General features: G+C 39.0%; 1 protein-coding gene across 8 annotated transcripts in view; it reads left to right on the top strand.

Moving 5' to 3' along the window:
* Window positions 1-20,166, top strand: part of TRIM37 (tripartite motif containing 37) — a 150,942-nt gene that overhangs the window by 64,206 nt on the left and 66,570 nt on the right. For all 8 annotated transcript variants that reach the window (XM_059149320.1, XM_059149318.1, XM_059149324.1 and 5 more), the window contains 4 exons: window positions 601-715; window positions 1,850-2,068; window positions 3,660-3,796; window positions 16,572-16,657. In XM_059149320.1, the coding sequence (XP_059005303.1) occupies window positions 601-715; window positions 1,850-2,068; window positions 3,660-3,796; window positions 16,572-16,657 (557 nt within the window). The remainder of the gene's footprint in view (window positions 1-600; window positions 716-1,849; window positions 2,069-3,659; window positions 3,797-16,571; window positions 16,658-20,166) is intronic.

Below are 20,166 nucleotides of genomic sequence, written 5' to 3'. Positions count from 1 at the left end.
TGGAGGGGATAGGAATATAGGTTATTTAGAGCATGCAACTCATTGAGGGACAGTAAAGCAGTTCCACGTAGTTGACCCTTTAAGGTACTTTTTTGTTTTCTGCTGGGGAGGAAGAAATACAGGAGCATGAGATGAAAGTACGAAAGAAAAAGAGCAGTCTAAAACAGACTTTGCCTATTTTTGTCTGAGTTTGACCTAAGTAAGAAAGGGGGAAAGAAAGCATTAGCTTCCTCTTTCCTGCATGGCATGGTCTTCTTCCCAACTCATGATCAACATGGTATTTGATCTAGATTATTATAATAAATATGCTTTAGTAGTTTGGGAGTTTACTCATGATGTGTAGTGTTACTTCTTTAGAAAAGGGTATTTTGTGTTTAGACAACTGACCTAAAGATAAGTTTTCAGGACGTTATGTCATTATAATTTGTAAACTATATGTATAAATAATACCAGCAGCTCTGAGTTCATGTTGAATTTTAGCATTGTAATCAAATAAACTTAAAATTATAATTTTTATAAAATTTATAGTTACAGATTCAGTGCTTGGTTGATAATATTTTACTTTTTGGATCATGTTTCATGTGCAGCTTTTCTTTTAAGGTTTCAGGTTCGTTCACCAACTTTCTTTCAAAAATGCCGGGACCAGCATTGGTATATTACTCAATTGGAAGCTGCACAAGCCAGCTACATCCAACAAATAAATAACCTTAAAGAGGTAACCAAAAGGGGCACTTGGGTGGCTCAGTGGGTTAAAGCCTCTCTCTTTGGCTCAGGTCATGATCCCAGGGTCCTGGAATCGAGCCTTGCATCAGGGTCTCTGCTTGGAGAGGATCCTGCTTCCCACCCCCCGCACCTGCCCCCGCCTGCCTCTCTGCCTACTTGTGATCTCTGTCAAATAAATAAATAAATAATCTTAAAAAAAAAAAAAAAAAGTAACCAAAAAACTTATGAGTTTAGTGTTTTATATTTATAGTCTTACTGGCATGTTACACTTGTGATTAGATTTTGGATATTCCTCTTTTGTAATTTTGTAGAAAAGTCCAGTTACCTTATTCTCCATCTACATACCACCTTTGAGCCTCTAATTTTGCACTCTTAGTTCAATTAGCCACTAGCCACGTGTGGCTGTGTGAACTTAATTAAAATTAAATATCAGTTCTTTGGTTGCACTAGCCACATTTTAAGTGCTTGTATTGGGCATTGCAGGTATATTACATTTTTATCATTGTATAAAGCTACATTTTGGACAGTGCTGCTCTCATTTGAGGTAAACTTCTTGTGTTCCTCAGTGATTTGAATCTTTCTCTTTTCCATGCTATCTTGAATTTAAAGGATTCTAAGCTATAGAAAAATTGAAAATTATCCCATCTTGAATTTTCACTGTTGCTGAATTGAGCCCTGGGGAGGATCAGACAAGGAATTTTTATCTTATAGTGGTAAACTAAATTATATAAGGAATGTTTCTTTCTGCCAGTGGAAATTGAAATGGAGTGGAAGGATGGGAGTGCTGAGAAAGGTTAATAGATGAGGGAGGAAAGTATGAATGAGTACATACTTGGAGAAAGTTTCAGGATAAGTATATTGTTTAAAACTGCTCGTACTTACTGTACAGTTTGCTCTTGTATATGTAACTTAGGCTAGATATGAAAAGCAAAATGAGAATAAAGTGGGGGGCAGGGTTTTTTTGTCATAGATTTTTCTATAAAACTAGGAGGGATTGAGAGAGATGGTTTGAAAAATGGTTTTAGGACATCTGGATATATATTTTTTTACCTAAAATGTTTTTACTGTGCCATTGAAACACTGCTTTTGACTCATGTTTGTTTGTGCTGTTATTGTTTATTTTAAGAGACTTACTATTGAGTTGTCTCGAACTCAGAAATCAAGAGATTTGTCACCACCAGATAATCATCTTAGCCCCCAAAATGATGATACTCCTGAGACACGTGCTAAGAAGTCTGTGTCATGCACTGATATGCTTCTCCAGGATGGTCCTACTACAGCTGCTACAAGAGAGGTCAAAGAGGATGAAGAAGAGGAAGAGAAGATTCAGAATGAAGATTATCATGTAAGAGGCGCCTGGGTGGCTCAGTGGGTGAAGCATCTGTCCGTTGACTTTGGCTCATGATCTTAGGGGGTCAGATAGAGCCCCACATTGGGCTCTGTTTAGAGGGGAGTCTGCTTAAGATTCTTTTTCTCCTCTCCCTCTGTCCCTCCCCCCACTCTCATGCTCTCTGTCTCTAAGAATAAATAAATAAATAAATCCTAAGTTAAAAAAATTATCATGTAATAATAAGACTTGTCTTAGATTCATTTTGTGTTTTATAAGAGAAGTAAGATCATGATTTCCAATATAAAGTACTCTATACTTTTATGCATTAGTGTACTAAAAGTCGTGTCCATTTGTTTTCATTACTAGTGTATGCTCTTCTGTAAATAGTAATAAGTCAGAAGTTGTTGAATCAAAGTGTTGCACAGTTCTATAATTTATTGTAGAAAAGTATACATTCTACAAAATAAACTGATGTACATTCTGGAAACTATATGAATAGTGGAATTAAAAAATGCATTCTATTTCCATTCACTAAAACTAGTAAAGTACCTTATTTTTGCATATGTAGGTAGCATGATTTAGGATATCGGAGATATCCCAGTTTTATCCCAACTAAGCCATAACCAGAATAAAAATTCAAGAAGTAATTATTACTGTTTAAAATCAGACAGTGATGCAAAAACAAGGTGTTTTTTGGTTTGTTTCATTTTTATAATTGTTATTTTTAAGATGGGAGATTTCAAGTACGTATTAAAATGAAGGAGCCAGTGAGGAGAGAGGTAAGGTCAAGGTACTGACAAGACAAACTATTTAAGGAGATAGATAAGGGTGGTTGGAGTGGAGTGCTGAAGTGAAGCAGTTAACCTTTGACAGGATGAATTAAAGGAATAGTGAGATTTGCAGGTAGGGCAGCTAAAATTTGGGGGTATTTACACTTACTAACTGATAGGTTTTTCTGTGTAGATAGGTGATAGTTTTACGATGTCCTTGAGGATATCTGAGGTTAGACATAAATAGAGGAGTGATGGTTTGAAATGTTACCTGTGAAGAGCATTACTGGCAGCTCACAAGGAATATATGAAGCATTTCCAGGGACATTGAAGGCCTAGCTGAAAATGGTAGCAGTAAGTTATTAGTGGAATGAGATATTGTGTTGTTTTCCCTAAAGGGCTCAGCTTCCTCTGCACAGGAGCAGAGAGTTCTGATGATTACATCCTTCTTCAGGGCTTGGTCCATCAGCTGGATCTGTCAGAGGCAGGCCCCTGGCCAGGGCAGCCTCCGCCATTAAAAGATGGCGCCTGGCTAGTTGCCAGGTTAGGATTGCCTCCTGAGACTAAGCGGAACGCCCAAAGAGGAAGTAAATAGCATTGGTTGCTAGCGAAGTTGTTCGTTTAGGTGCACAGCCTGATTCGCTCCCTCCTGTACCCTGCTCGCTGATTGGTCACGTAAGCGTATATAAGTGTGTAGACTTGCGGAAATAAGGAGAGAGAAGCTGCATCCGAACTGGGGATTCTTGACGTCCTTGCGGCAGAGGGCGATATGGATCAGATGATCAACTGAGTAAAACTAATTGAGATGGAAGTCTTGTTTCTTTGCCTTGATCTAGCATGAACTCTCTGATGGAGATCTGGATCTGGATCTTGTTGGGGAAGACGAAGTGAATCACCTTGATGGCAGCAGTTCCTCTGCCAGTTCCACAGCAACAAGTAACACAGAAGAAAATGACATTGATGAAGAAACTATGTGAGTGTCTCCCCTTAACTACCACTACAAAGCATCTAAGTGGTAATGAAGCATGTTAACTTAATTAGGCCTTAAAGTGGGGATATTCAGCATTTTTACTTGCTATTAAGTAGAAGGAGCTTGAATGAAAGACAATCAGTTTCTTTCCTCTCATCTCTGGATTCCAAAATGAGATTTAGTTTTTTCATTTTATTTTTAATTTTGAAATTCCGTATTTAGGAAAAGTCAAAAAATATTAAATAACAGTTCCCATATTCCCTTTGCCCAGATTAATTCCCCAAATGTTAATATTCTGTTGTATTCCTCTTTTCTCTATTTTTTTTTTTTTTTTTGGTGAGACTTTCAAGATAAGGTAAATATACTTTTCACTGTGTACTCCCTAAAAAGAACTATGTTTTTATGTAACTAAAGTATAGTTATCAAAATCGGAATTAACATTGATATAATACTATAATCTACGATCATTTAAAGATTTGCCATTGTTTTCCTTTGTCTGGTCTAGGATCCAATCCAGCATCCCTTGTTGCTTTTAGTTAAATTCCATTAGTCTTAATCTTCTTTAATCTGGGTCACTTAATCTTTATTTTTTTCATCTTTTGTTTATGACTTTGACACTTCTGAGAAAGAGCAGTTATTTTGCAGGAAGTCCCTCAATTTGGGAGTACTCTGAATGTATCCTCACAATGAAATTTAGGTTATGCACTTGAGGTAGGAATACTGGAGAAGTGATGATAGAGCCTTTTCAGAGGTTCATACAAGGGAGTAGCAGGAGGGTACATCTCTTTTATTTGTCCCATTACAATTGACTAATTTAGATTACTTGGGTAAGCTAATGTCTGCCGGATTTCTCTACAAATTACTAAATTTTTCACTTTGTAATTAAGAACTATCCTGTGGGGACATATTTTTTGAGACTGTAAATATCTCCCTCCCTCCCATTACCTGTTTCACTCATTCTCCACCCCCCACCTCTCCCCTCTGGTAAACGTCAGTTTGTTCTCTATAGTTAAGACTCTTTCTGGGGCGCCTGGGTGGCTCAGTGGGTTGAAGCCTCTGCTTTCAGCTCAGGTCATGATCTCAGGGTCCTGGGATCAAGCCCCGCATAGGGCTCTCTGCTCGGTGGAGAGCCTGCTTCCCCTCTCTCTCTCTGTCTGCCTCTCTGCCTACTTGTGATCTCTGTCTGTCAAATAAATAAAATCTTAAAAAAAAAAAAAAAAAAAAAGACTCTTTCTTGGTTTGTCTCTCTCTCTCCTATTTTTTCCCCTTCCTCGATTATTTTCTTTCTTAAATCCAACATATGAGTGAAATCACATGATATTTGTTTGTCTGACTTAGCATTATTCTCTCTACCTTCATCCATGTTGTTTGAAATTACAAAATTTCCTTCTTTTTATGGCTAAAAAATATTCCATTGTGTGTGTGTGTGTGTGTGTGTGTACCACATTTTCTTCATCCATCAGTGGACACTTGGGATGCTTCTATATCTTGGCTGTTGTAAATAATGCTGCTATAAATATTAGGGATGCATGTATCCCTTTAAATTAATGTTTTTGTATTATTCTTTGGGTCTATACCCAGTAGTGTAATTGCTGGATCATAGGGTAGTTCTACCTTTAACTTCTGAGGAACCTCCATACTGTTTTCCACAGTGGCTGCACCAGTTTGCAGTTTGCATTCCCATCAACAGTGCATGAAGATTCCCTTTTCCTTACATCCTTACCTTCTGTTGTTTCTTGAGGGTTGTTTTTTTTTTTTTTTTAAGATTTTATTTATTTATTTGAGAGAGAGAGACAGCGAGAGAGAGCATGAGAAGAGGAGAAGATCAGAGAGAGAAGCAAACTCCCTGTGGACCTGGGAACCCGATGAGGGACTCGATCCCAGGACTCTGGGATCATGACCTGAGCTGAAGGCATTTGCTCAACCAACTGAGCCACCCAGGCGCCCCTGTTTCTTGAGTTTTTTATTTTAGCCATTCTGAAAGGTGTGAAGTGATGTCTCATTGTGGTTTTGATTTTTATTTCCCTGATGATGAGTGATATTGAACAACTTTTCAATGTGTTTTTTGGCCATGTGTATGTCCACATTTGGAGAAATGTGTGTTCATGTCTTCTGCCCATTTTTAAATTTGATTATATTTGGATGTTGATTTTGATTAATTCTTTATGGATTCTGGATACTAGCCCTTTATGTATGTCATTTGCAGATTTCTTCTCCCATTCCGTCAGTTGCCTTTTAGTTTTATTTATTGTTTTCTTCCAAAAGCTTTTTAATTTGATGTACTCCTAGTAGTTTATCTTTTGTTTCCCTTGCCTCAGGAGACTGACCGATCTAGAAAAATATTGCATTGGCTGATGTCAAAGAAGTTACTGTCTTCTCTTCCAGGATTTTTATGATTTCAGGTCTCACATATAGGTTTTTAATACACTTTGAATTTATTTTTTTATTTTTTTTTTTAATTTTTAATTTTTTATTTTTTATAAACATATATTTTTATCCCCAGGGGTACAGGTCTGTGAATCACCAGGTTTACACACTTCACAGCACTCACCAAAGCACATACCCTCCCCAATGTCCCTAATCCCACCCCCTTCTCCCAAACCCTGTTTTGTGAGATTAAGAGTCACTTATGGTTTGTCTCCCTCCCAATCCCATCTTGTTTCATTGATTCTTCTCGTACCCACTTAAACCCCCATGTTGCATCACCACTTCCTCATATCAGGGAGATCATATGATAGTTGTCTTTCTCTGCTTGACTTATTTCGCTAAGCATGATACACTCTAGTTCCATCCATGTTGTCGCAAATGGCAAGATTTCATTTCTTTTGATGGCTGCATAGTATTCCATTGTGTATACATACCACATCTTCTTGATCCATTCATTTGTTGATGGCATCTAGGTTCTTTCCATAGTTTGGCTATTGTGGACATTGCTGCTATAAACATTCGGGTGCACGTGCCCCTTTGGATCACTACGTTTGTATCTTTAGGGTAAATACCCAATAGTGCAATTGCTGGGTCATAGGGCAGTTCTATTTTCAACATTTTGAGGAACCTCCATGCTGTTTTCCAGAGTGGCTGCACCAGCTTGCATTCCCACCAACAGTGTAGGAGGGTTCCCCTTTCTAGGCATCCTCGCCAGCATCTGTCATTTCCTGACTTGTTAATTTTAGCCATTCTGACTGGTGTGAGGTGATATCGCATTGTGGTTTTGATTTGTATTTCCCTGATGCCGAGTGATATGGAGCACTTTTTCATGTGTCTGTTGGCCATCTGGATGTCTTCTTTGCAGAAATGTCTGTTCATGTCCTCTGCCCATTTCTTGATTGGATTATTTGTTCTTTGGGTGTTGAGTTTGCTAAGTTCTTTATAGATTCTGGACACTAGTCCTTTATCTGATATGTCGTTTGCAAATATCTTCTCCCATTCTGTCAGTTGTCTTTTGATTTTGTTAACTGTTTCCTTTGCTGTGCAAAAGCTTTTGATCTTGATGAAATCCCAATAGTTCATTTTTGCCCTTGCTTCCCTTGCCTTTGGCGTTGTTCCTACGAAGATGTTGCTGCAGCTGAGGTCGAAGAGGTTGCTGCCTGTGTTCTCCTCAAGGATTTTGATGGATTCCGTTTGCACATTGAGGTCCTTCATCCATTTTGAGTCTATTTTTGTGTGTGGTGTAAGGAAATGGTCCAATTTCATTTTTCTGCATGTGGCTGTCCAATTTTCCCAGCACCATTTATTGAAGAGGCTGTCTTTTTTCCATTGGACATTCTTTCCTGCTTTGTCGAAGATTAGTTGACCATAGAGTTGAGGGTCTATTTCTGGGCTCTCTATTCTGTTCCATTGATCTATGTGTCTGTTTTTGTGCCAGTACCATGCTGTCTTGATGATGACAGCTTTGTAATAGAGCTTGAAGTCCGGAATTGTGATGCCTCCAACGTTGGCTTTCTTTTTCAATATCCCTTTGGCTATTCGAGGTCTTTTCTGGTTCCATATAAATTTTAGAATTATTTGTTCCATTTCTTTGAAAAAGATGGATGGTACTTTGATAGGAATTGCATTAAATGTGTAGATTGCTTTAGGTAGCAGAGACATTTTCACAATATTTATTCTTCCAATCCAGGAGCATGGAACATTTTTCCATTTCTTTGTGTCTTCCTCAATTTCTTTCATGAGTACTTTATAGTTTTCTGAGTATAGATTCTGTGTCTCTTTGGTTAGGTTTATTCCTAGGTATTTTATGGTTTTGGGTGCAATTGTAAATGGGATTGACTCCTTAATTTCTCTTTCTTCTGTCTTGCTGTTGGTGTAGAGAAATGCAACTGATTTCTGTGCATTGATTTTATATCCTGACACTTTACTGAATTCCTGTATAAGTTCTAGCAGTTTTGGAGTGGAGTCTTTTGGGTTTTCCACATACAGTATCATATCATCTGCGAAGAGTGATAATTTGACTTCTTCTTTGCCGATTTGGATGCCTTTAATTTCCTTTTGTTGTCTGATTGCTGAGGCTAGGACCTCTAGTACTATGTTGAATAGCAGTGGTGATAATGGACATCCCTGCTGTGTTCCTGACCTTAGCCGAAAAGCTTTCAATTTTTCTCCATTGAGAATGATATTTGCGGTGGTTTTTTTCATAGATGGCTTTGATGATATTGAGGTATGTGCCCTCTATCCCTACACTTTGAAGAGTTTTGATCAGGAAGGGATGCTGTACTTTGTCAAATGCTTTTTCAGCATCTATTGAGAGTATCATATGGTTCTTGTTCTTTCTTTTATTGATGTGTTGTATCACATTGACTGATTTGCGGATGTTGAACCAACCTTGCAGCCCTGGAATAAATCCCACTTGGTCATGGTGAATAATCTTTTTAATGTACTGTTGAATCCTATTGCTAGTATTTTGTTGAGTATTTTCGCATCTGTGTTCATCAAGGATATTGGTCTATAACTCTCTTTTTTGGTGGGATCCTTGTCGGGTTTTGGGATCAAGGTGATGCTGGCCTCATAAAATGAGTTTGGAAGTTTTCCTTCCATTTCTATTTTTTGGAACAGTTTCAGGAGAATAGGAATTAGTTCTTCTTTAAATGTTTGGTAGAATTCCCCCGGGAAGCCGTCTGGCCCTGGGCTTTTGTTTGTTTGGAGATTTTTAATAACTGTTTCAATCTCCTTACTGGTTATGGGTCTGTTCAGGCTTTCTATTTCATCCTGGTTCAGTTGTGGTAGTTTATATGTTTCTAGGAATGCATCCATTTCTTCCAGATTGTCAAATTATTGGTGTAGAGTTGCTCATAGTATGTTCTTATAATAGTTTGTGTTTCTTTGGTGTTAGTTGTAATCTCTCCTCTTTCATTCATGATTTTATTTATTTGGGTCCTTTCTCTTTTCTTTTTGATAAGTCGGGCCAGGGGTTTATCAATTTTATTAATTCTTTCAAAGAACCAGCTCCTACTTTCGTTGATTTGTTCTATTTTTTTTTTGGTTTCTATTTCATTGATTTCTGCTCTGATCTTTATGATTTCTCTTCTCCTGCTGGGCTTAGGGTTTCTTTCTTGTTCTTTCTCCAGCCCCTTTAGGTGTAGGGTTAGGTTGTGTACCTGAGACCTTTCTCGTTTCTTGAGAAAGGCTTATACCGCTATATATTTTCCTCTCAGGACTGCCTTTGTTGTGTCCCACAGATTTTGAACCGTTGTATTTTCATTATCATTTGTTTCCATGATTTTTTTCAATTCTTCTTTAATTTCCCGGTTGACCCATTCATTCTTTAGAAGGATGCTGTTTAGTCTCCATGTATTTTGGTTCTTTTCAAACTTCCTTTTGTGATTGAGTTCTAGCTTTAGAGCATTGTGGTCTGAAAATATGCAGGGAATGATCCCAATCTTTTGATACCGGTTGAGTCCTGATTTAGGACCGAGGATGTGATCTATTCTGGAGAATGTTCCATGTGCACTAGAGAAGAATGTGTATTCTGTTGCTTTGGGATGAAATGTTCTGAATATATCTGTGATGTCCATCTGGTCCAGTGTGTCGTTTAAGGCCTTTATTTCCTTGCTGATCTTTTGCTTGGATGATCTGTCCATTTCAGTGAGGGGAGTGTTAAAGTCCCCTACTATTATTGTATTATTGTTGATGTGTTTCTTTGATTTTGTTATTAATTGGTTTATATAGTTGTCTGCTCCCACGTTGGGGGCATAGATATTTAAAATTGTTAAATCTTCTTGTTGGACAGACCCTTTGAGTATGATATAGTGTCCTTCCTCATCTCTTATTATAGTCTTTGGCTTAAAATCTAATTGATCTGATATAAGGATTGCCACTCCTGCTTTCTTCTGATGTCCATTAGCATGGTAAATTCTTTTCCACCCCCTCACTTTAAATCTGGAGGTGTCTTCGGGCTTAAAATGAGTTTCTTGGAGGCAACATATAGATGGGTTTTGTTTTTTTATCCATTCTGATAGCCTGTGTCTTTTGACAGGGGCATTTAGCCCATTCACATTCAGGGTAACTATTGAGAGATATGAATTTAGGGCCATTGTATTGCCTGTAAGGTGACTGTTACTGTATATGGTCTCTGTTCCTTTCTGATCTACCACTTGTAGGCTCTCTCTTTGCTTAGAGGACCCCTTTCAAGATTTCCTGTAGAGCTGGTTTGGTGTTTGCAAATTCTTTCAGTTTTTCTTTCTCCTGGAAGCTTTTAATCTCTCCTTCTATTTTCAATGATAGCCTAGCTGGATATAGTATTCTTGGCTGCATGTTTTTCTCGTTTAGTGCTCTGAAAATATCATGCCAGCTCTTTCTGGCCTGCCAGGTCTCTGTGGATAAGTCAGCTGCCAATCTAATATTTTTACCATTGTATGTTACAGACTTCTTTTCCCGGGCTGCTTTCAGGATTTTCTCTTTGTCACTGAGACTTGTAAATTTTACTATTAGGTGACGGGGTGTGGGCCTATTCTTATTGATTTTGAGGGGCGTTCTCTGAACCTCCTGAATTTTGATGCTTGTTCCCTTTGCCATATTGGGGAAATTCTCCCCAATATTTCTCTCCAGTATACCTTCTGCTCCCCTCTCTCTTTCTTCTTCTTCTGGAATCCCAATTATTCTAATGTTGTTTCGTCTTATGGTGTCACTTATCTCTCGAATTCTCCCCTCGTGGTCCAGTAGCTGTTTGTCCCTCTTTTGCTCAGCTTCTTTATTCTCTGTCATTTGGTCTTCTATATCACTAATTCTTTCTTCTGCCTCATTTATCCTAGCAGTGAGAGCCTCCATTTTTGATTGCACCTCATTAATAGCTTTTTTGATTTCAACTTGGTTAGATTTTAGTTCTTTTATTTCTCCAGAAAGGGCTTTTATATCTCTCGAGAGGGTTTCTCTCATATCTTCCATGCCTTTTTCGAGCCCGGCTAGAACCTTGAGAATTGTCATTCTGAACTCTAGATCTGACATATTACCGATGTCTGTATTGATTAGGTCCCTAGCCTTCGGTACTGCCTCTTGTTCTTTTTTTTGTGTTGAATTTTTCCGTCTTGTCATTTTGTCCAGATAAGAGTATATGAAGGGGCAAGTAAAATACTAAAAGGGTGGCAACAACCCCAGGAAAATATGCTTTAACCAAATTAGAAGAGATCCAAAATCGTGAGGGGGGAGAAAGGGGATAAAAAATGGTTCAAAAAGGAAGAAAGAAAGAAAAAAAAAAAAAGAAAAAAAAATTAAAAAAAAAGAAAACACCTAAGAAAAATATAAAAAAGAAAAAATATATATATTAGATAAACTAGTAAAAAATCGTTAAAAAAGAAAAAGGTAACAGTTTAAAAAAAAAATTTTACCCAAAGGCGAGAAAAAAAAACAAAAAATGAAAAAGAAAAAAATTAAATTAACTGCAAGACTAAAAAAAAATCACAGGGAAAAAGCCATGAGTTCCGTGCTTGGCTTTCTCCTCCTCTGGAATTCTGCTGCTCTCCTTGGTATTGAAACCGCACTCCTTGGTAGGTGAACTTGGTCTCGCCTGGATTTCTTGTTGATCTTCTGGGGGAGGGGCCTGTTGTAGTGATTCTCAAGTGTCTGCCCCAGGCGGAATTACACCGCCCTTACCCAGGGCCGGGGTGAGTAATCCGCTCGGGTTTGCTTTCAGGAGCTTTTGTTCCCTGAGCGCTTTCCGTAGAGTTCCACAGGACGGGAATACAAATGGCAGCCTCCTGGTCTCCGGCCCGGAGGAGCCGAGAGCCCAGGGCCGCACTCCTCAGTGCGCCCTCAGAGAACAGCGCCCAGTTACTCCCGTCTGCCTGACCTCTGGCCGCGCTCCGAGCTCACCGAGCCTGCGACCGGTTCAAGGTAACACGGAGCTGCGAGCTTACTGTCGGCTCTGTCTCTGTAGCCGGCTTTCCCGTTCCAATACCCGCAAGCTCTGCGACACTCAGACACCCCCGATCCTTCTGTGACCCTGCGGGACCTGAGGCCACACTGACCCCGTGTGGGCTTTGCTCCGGGTAGCCTCTGGAGCGATGTCCCTCAGCGGAACAGACTTTTAAAAGTCCTGATTTTGTGCACGGTTGCTCTGCCGCTTGCCGGGAGCCGGCCCCTCCCCCCGGGGTCTATCTTCCCGTCACTTTGGATTCACTTCCCCGCCGGTCCTACCTTTCAGAAAGTGGTTGTTTTTCTGTTTCCAGAATTGCTGTTCTTCTTCTCTTCGATCTGCTGATGGATTTTCAGGTGTTTGCAATCTTTAGATAAGCTATCTAGCTGATCTCTGGCTAGCTGAAGTAGTCTCAGCCTGCTACTTCTCCGCCATCTTGACTCCCTTGAATTTATTTTTTGTGTATAGTGTAAGAAAGTGGTCCAGTTGCATTCTTTTGTTGCTGTCCAGTTTTCCCAGCAGCACCATTTGTTGAAGAGCTGTTTTTTCCCATTGGATATTCTTTCCTGCTTTGTCGAAGATTAAATGACCATATATTTATTAACCCATTATTTCTGGGTTTTCTGTTCTGTTCCATTGATCTATGTATCTGTTTTTGTACCAGTACCATACTGTTTTGATTACTACAACTTTATAATATAACTTAAGTCTAGAATTGTGATGCCTTCAGCTTTGCTTTCTTTTTCAAGATTGCTTTGGCTATTTGGGGTCTTTTGTGGTTCCATAGAAATTTTAGGATTTTTCTAGTTCTGTGAAAAATGCTACTGGTATTTTGATTGCTTTTAGTAGTATAGACACTTTAACAGTATTTGTTCTTCCAATCCATGAGCATGAAATATCTTTGCATTTCTTAGTGTCCTCTTCAGTTTTCTTCCTCCGTGTTTTATAGTTTTCAGAGAATAGGTCTTTCATCTCTTTGGTTAGGTTTATACCTAGTTCTCTTATTATCTTAGGGGCAATTAAAAATGGAATTATTTTCTTAGAAATTTCTATTTCTGCTGCCTCAATATTAGCATATAGAAATGCAGCAGATTTCTCTGTATTAACTTTGTGTCCTTCAGCTTTATTGAATTCATTACTTCTAATTTTTTTTTGCTGGAATAAGATTTTCTGTGTATTGTTTATGTCTGTGTATTGTTTATGTCATTTGCAAATGGTGACAGTTTAACATTTTCCTTACCAGTTTGGATGCCTTTTATTTCTTTTTATCATCTGATTGCTATGGCTAGAACTATGAGAGTGGGTATCCTTGTTTTGTTCTCGACCTTTGGGGAAGGGCTTTCAATTTTTCCCCATCAAGTATGATGTTAGCTGTGTGTTTTTCAGAGACGACCTTAACTTTGTTGAGGTATGTTCCCTCTATACCCACTTTCTTGAGGGTTTTTATCCTGAATGGTTGATGTACTTTCCCTAGTATTTTTTTTGTGTCTATTGAAATGGGAATGTTTCTTTTTTTTTTTTTTTTTTTTTTTTTTAATTTAAAAGATTTTATTTATATATTTGACAGAGATCACAAGTAGGCAGAGAGGCAGCCAGAGAGAGAAGGGGAAGAAGGCTCCCTGCTGAGTGGAGAGCCCAATGCAGGGCTTGATCCCAGAACCCTGGGATCATGACCCAACCCGAAGGCAGAGGCTTGACCCACTGAGCCACCCAGGTGCCCCTAAATGGTAGTATTTCTTATCCTTTTTCTTATTGGTGTGTTGTATCACATTGATTGACTTGCAAATATTGCATCACCTGGTACCCAGAAAAAAAAATCCCACTTGATTGTTGTGAGTGATTTTTTAATGTATTGTTGGACTCGGTTTGCTAGTATTATGTTGAAGATTTTTCCATCTGTGTTCATTAGAGTTACTGGCCTTGCATTTGTGTTCATTAGAGTTGCTGGCCCGTGGGGTTTTTTTTAAAGATTTATTTTATTATAGAGCATGCATGCTTGAGGGGCAGGGAGAGAATCTTCAAGCAGAATCTCCATTGAGTGCAGAGCCAGATGTGGTTAGTGCTGCATCTCAGGACCACTGAGATCGTGACCCAAGCTGAAACCAAAAGTCATGCTGAAACCATTAGAGGCAGACCGATTGTGCCACCCAGGCACCCTCTGTCATTCTTTTTTTTGTGTGGTGTCTTTATCTGGTTTTGGTATCAGGGTAATGATGACCTCATAGAATGAATTTGGAAGTTTTCCTTCCTTTTCTATTTTTGGAATAGATTGAGAAGTGTAGGTATATTAACTCTTTAAAATGTTTGATATAATTCACCTGTGAAGCCATTTAGTCCTAGTCTTTCATTTGTTGGGAATTTTTTGATTATGATTCAGTTTCTTGCTGATAATCAGTCTTCAAATTTTCTGTTTCTTTCTGTTTTGGTAGATTATATGTTTCTAGGGATTTATCCATTTCTTCTTGGTTGCTCAATTTGTTGGCATATGGCTTTTCATAATATTTTCTTATAATTGTGTTTATGTGGTGTTTATTGTTATTTTTCTTCTCTCATTTGTAATTTTTAAATTTTATGTATGTGTGTATGTATGTATTTATTTTAAGTAGGTTCCTTGCCCAACATGGGGCTTGAGGTGACAACCTGGGGATCAAGAGTTGGCGTGAACTACCACTTGAACCAGCCAGTTGCCCGTTGTGATTTTATTTATTTCGGGCATTTTTCTCTTGATTTCTATGATTAGAGGAGGGATACAAACCATAAGAGACTCTTAATCTCAGAAAACAAACTGAGGGTTGCCAGGGGAGGGCGGGGTATTGAGAGGATGGTTGGGTTATGGACATTGGGGAGGGTATGTGATATGGTGAGTGCTGTGAAATCTGTACGCCTGACGATTCACAAACCTGCACCCCTGGGACAAATAATATATTATATGTTAAAAAATAATTTAAAAAACAAAATGAGGAAACTGAGGCATGAGATTAGGAAACATGCCCAAGGTGGGGCACCTGGGTGGCTCAGTGGGTTAAAGCCTCTGCTCAGGTCATGATCCCAGGGTCCTGGGACCGAGCCCCACATCGGGCTTTCTGCTCAGCAGGGAGCCTGCTTCCCCTTCTCTCTCTGCCTGCCTCTCTGCCTACCTGTGATCTCTGTCAAATAAATAAACAAAATCTTAAAAAAAAAAAAAAGGGAAACATGCCCAAGGTGATATGAATAGTCTGTGGTGAAGCTGTGGTTTGAACCAGGCAAGCTCATTCCAGAGATTGTGTTCCTACCTCTCCTTGTAAATGTTAGAATCATTTGGCCTAAATTACTTAGATTTTAAAATACCATATTAATATTTGGATCAGAATTATATTCAATGTATAGATGATTTTAGGTAGAATCAACATCTTTGTAATATGAAAGCATTCTACCCAAATACAGGGTAAGTCTTTTCATTCAAGAAAAAAAGAAAAAGAAAATATTTTAAATTTTTACTTATTTGAGATAGAGAAGGAGCACAAGCCAGTGGGTGAGAGCAGAGGGAGAAGGAGAAGCAGACCCCTCAGTGAGCAGGGATCCTGATGTGGGGCTCCATCTCAGGACGCTGAGATCATGACCTGAGCCGAAGGCAGATGCTTAACTGACTGAACCACCCAGATAGTATTTAATCATATTTAGTAATTTGATCTTTTTTTTTAACCTTAAAATGTAGTTTTTAAGCCTAATTTCTTACCATTAAGTTCAAATTCTTGGGCGCCTGGGTGGCTCAGTGGGTTAAGCCGCTGCCTTCGGCTCAGGTCATGATCTCAGGGTCCTGGGATCGAGTCCCACATCGGGCTCTCTGCTCAGCGGGGGGCCTGCTTCCCTTCCTCTCTCTGTGATCTCTTCCCTTCCTCTCTCCTACTGTGATCTCTCTCTGTCAAATAAATAAATAAAATATTTAAAAAAAAAAAAAGTTCAAATTCTTTGAAGCTATAATTTCTTTTGCTTAGTGGTTCTCAGATTTTCTATTTTAAAAACTAAATCTTGTCAACCTTAGTATTTTTGAAAGGTAGTTTGAACATGAACTTTACCTATACATGTGATAGAGACAAAAGTCTTTTTCCTCATTTTTGTACTGAGAAGTATATCCTCTCTCATTTCACAGGAGAAAGCTATAGACTATTGTTTTAAGATTTTATTTATTTATTTAACAGAGAGACAGCAAGAGAGAGAGAACAATTCAGAGGGAGTGGGAGAGGGAGAAGCAGGCTCCCCACTGAATAGGAAGCCTGATTCGGGGCTTGATCCCAGGACCCTGGGATCATGACCTGAGCTGAAGGCAGATGCTTAATGACTGAGCCATCCAGGCGCCCCAGCTATGCACTACTGTTAAAAAAAATTCATTGAGGTGTGACAGATAATGTTAATTTTCCTTGCTCTGTAGGAATGATGAATTTTGTATATTCTTAGGTCTGGAGAAAATGATGTGGAATACAACAACATGGAATTAGAAGAGGGAGAACTTATGGAAGATGCAGCTGATGTAGGACCATCAGGTACAGAGGCCAAGATGCACCAGCTTGCATCTCCTCTTTTCTCTTCTCTAATTGTATTGTATTTTAATATATGGCAGCCACTGCTCTACATGGCTCATGGTATTGGAAGTGCTATGTATACTATGTATATTGTGTGTGTGTGTGTGTGTGTGTCTGTATATATCTTAGAGTGTATTTGAAACAGTAATAATAGCTAACATTGGTAAGTATTCTTATGTACCAGGCATTGTGCAAAGGCACTTCATGTGTACCTTATCTCATTAACTTACCACATTCTGTAAGATAGATTTTAATATTACCTGCTTTTTATAGCCACAGACTGTAGAGAAATTAAACAACTTGCTGTCATTCACAATTTAGTAAATGAAAGAGAGGGATTAGAATTTGGGGTTTATCTAAATCCAAAGCCCGTGGTCTTCTCTACGATCATACACTATCCTTTTATGATATATGTCTTGTTTGTATATCTAATTTGACTATAGAATAATCTGAAAAGATTTATGGAATATGACTTAAAAAGGACTTTTTTTTTTTAAAGATTCATTTATTAGAGAGAATGTGTGTGCACAAGCATGCAGTGAGAATGGACAGAGGGAAAGGGGAGAGAATCCCAAGCAGACTTTCTACTGAGCACAGAGCTCGACATGGGGCCCAATCCCAATGATCCCGAGATTATGATCCAGCCGAAATCAAGAGTCAACTGCTTAACCGACTGAGGCACCCAGGTGCCCCACAGAGGGCCTTTTGAGAGCTCATCTTATGCGTGGAATAAACTTGGGATTTAATTGTCTAGATCACATACGTAGTTGTTGGTAGAGCCAGTCTAGAACTTCACATCATCTTTTTCTTGGACTGTTTTTTTTTTTTTTTTCTTTTTTTGCCAGACCACACTGCTTCTGCTCCTCTTGGGGTGAAGTGACTCAAATAGTACGTGTTTCTTTTGTGTTCTTGGATCTGTTTTTTTGAGAGAGAGACAGTGATAGAGAGCATGAGCGAGGAGAAGGTCAGAGGGAGAAGCAGACTCCCCATGGAGCTGGAAGCCCGATGTGGGATTCAATCCGGGGACTCCAGGATCATGACCTGAGCCGAAGGCAGTCGTCCAATCAACTGAGCCACCCAGGCATCCCAAGATTTTACTTTTTTATTTGACCGAGAGCAAGCACAAGTAGGGGGAGCAGCAGGCAGAGGGGAAGGAGAAACAGGCTCCTTGCTGAGCAGGGAATTTGATGAGGGGCTCAATCCTAGGACCCTGGGATCATGACCTGAGCCAAAGGCAGATGCTCAATCACTGGCCACCCAGGCACCCCATGGTCCCATTTATTTAAACATGTAAATTCTTGGTTGGAAGCATTAAAAGCTAGCATTGTACTGCTTCTACTTTATTGATGTTGCCCTTGGTACAAACACTGGCATATTCTGTAGCATGTTTGGATCACTGAAGATCTCTTAAACATTAGTCTTCAGCATTTCAACTTCCATCCGTACTTTGTACTCTTCCTACTCCTCACTTTACTCTAGGTGATCTCATTTATGCTCGTATTTCAATTCTGTCTATATATTGATTATTCTCCAAGTTCAATCTCTAGCCTTTATTTTTCTCATGACTTTCAGACCCATGTAGCAGTCTGGTTTTGATGTTCTTAGACTCAGCATCTCACAAACAGAAGTCATTATATTTTTATGCCATCCTGCCTGTCATTAATAGCTTGTCATCTTAGTAGTTTGATAGTGTTGATAGTGTTACACATTCTTTATCTTTTCCTCTTGCTCAGACTCTGCCTTTAATACATTACCCAAATCACTTCTCGGCCTTTTGGCTAAGATAAGTCTAATACATTACCCAAATCTGTTGATTCTGCCTTCTAAACAGTGCATGAATTCGTTTGTTACTTCCCATTCCTATGCCATTCCTAGTCTAGACCACTGTCTTTCAAAACAGCCCCCTATCTGGATTCCTTGTATCCATTATTGTTCTCTTCCATTCTGTTTCCCACAACATGAGTTCAGTTGAATTGTATTTTTCCTTCAAATTTGTATCTGTTCATGTCACTTCTCTATTTTTTTAAGATATTTTTAATTATTTGACAGAGACACAGTGAGAGAGGGAACATGAGCAGGGGGAGCAGGAGAGGGAGAAGCAGGCTTCCCGCTGAGCAAGGAGCCTGGCCTTGATGCGGAACTCAATCCCAGAACCCTGAGATCATGACTCAAACTGAGTGGAGATGCTTAATAACTGAGCCACCTTGCTGCCCCTCACTTCTCTACTTTAAAATTCTTTATTGGATTCCATTTACTTGCTAATTCCAAACTTGCTAATGGTACAGAAAACCTTTCATACGGTGGCTCCTACTCAATTCTTTAGCTTTACCTCTCTTACACTCCCCTGTGTCATTTTTTTAGCCTGGAGGAAAGAAATATGCTTCCTTTCAAATGTGCTTTCTGAAATGTTCCTTCTATCTTCTCATGCTGGACATAGTCAACTCCTGTTTCTTCTTCAGCTTAGTTATATTTTATTCCTGGAAGCCATTCTCAATTGTGTGTCCTGCATATCTTTTTCTGCTCTCTCAAATTAACCTATTATAATATATATTAATACTACAATTACTTATTTAGCTGCCCATTTTCCCTTTTCTTGCTGAGCTCCATGAAGCTCTGTGGCAAGAAATAATCCTTATCTTGTTATATGTGAAAAAAGGCTTTAGAAAGGGAGTGATGCTTGATTTTGTTCTTGAAAGAAGAGCTAAGAGTTCATTAGAGGAACAGGGAAATAATGAGATAAGAGAGCAAAGACATTCCAGGGAAAAGATGCAGCATTGTTCTTTTTGGAAACTTCAAATATTTGAGTCTTTATGTGGGGGCAGGCTGATGTGAGATTGGTAAGCAAGAAGCAGAATCAGATATGGACTTTATTCTGTGGAGTCATTAAAGGTCTTTTTAAAAGACCCTTTAGAAATATGGTCAGATTTAGTTACAAAGTGGAAGATGAATTAAATGACAAGACCAGTTAGAAAACTACTGAAATGTTTCAGAAGGGAAAATTATGAGGTCCTAAGATAAGGCAAGAGAAGTAGGGATGGAGATGAAATTTGTTGAAAGATGTTCAATAGCAGAATTTATAGGACTTGGGAATCCAACTCGAAGGGATGAATTTGGTGATATGTGGGGATGATTCCTTAAGGTTTCTCGGTTAGACTGTGCCCCCTTATATAAGATAGTCCAGGAGCAGAATATAATATATTCAGTTTAATCAGTGTTGATTTTGAGACCCGTGGGACATTTATGTGTTGACCTCAGACTCATAATATCTAACTGCTTAGAAGATCCCAGGTGCATAGTCTGTTCTAGAAAGATGCATTGATTTTTTTCTTTCAAAAAACATAAATTTGGGGCACCTGTGTGGCTCAGTCGTTGGGCACCTGCCTTCATCTTGGATCGTGATCCTGTGGTCCTGGGATTGAGCCCCATATTGGGCTCCAGGCTAGACCGAGAGCCTGCTTCTCCTTTTCCCT

Source organism: Mustela lutreola, chromosome 15 (assembly GCF_030435805.1).
Source record: "Mustela lutreola isolate mMusLut2 chromosome 15, mMusLut2.pri, whole genome shotgun sequence".
NCBI classification, from domain to species: Eukaryota; Metazoa; Chordata; class Mammalia; order Carnivora; family Mustelidae; genus Mustela; species Mustela lutreola.
Note: the sequence above shows the minus strand (reverse complement) of the source record. Positions and strands in the feature narration are given on the sequence as shown.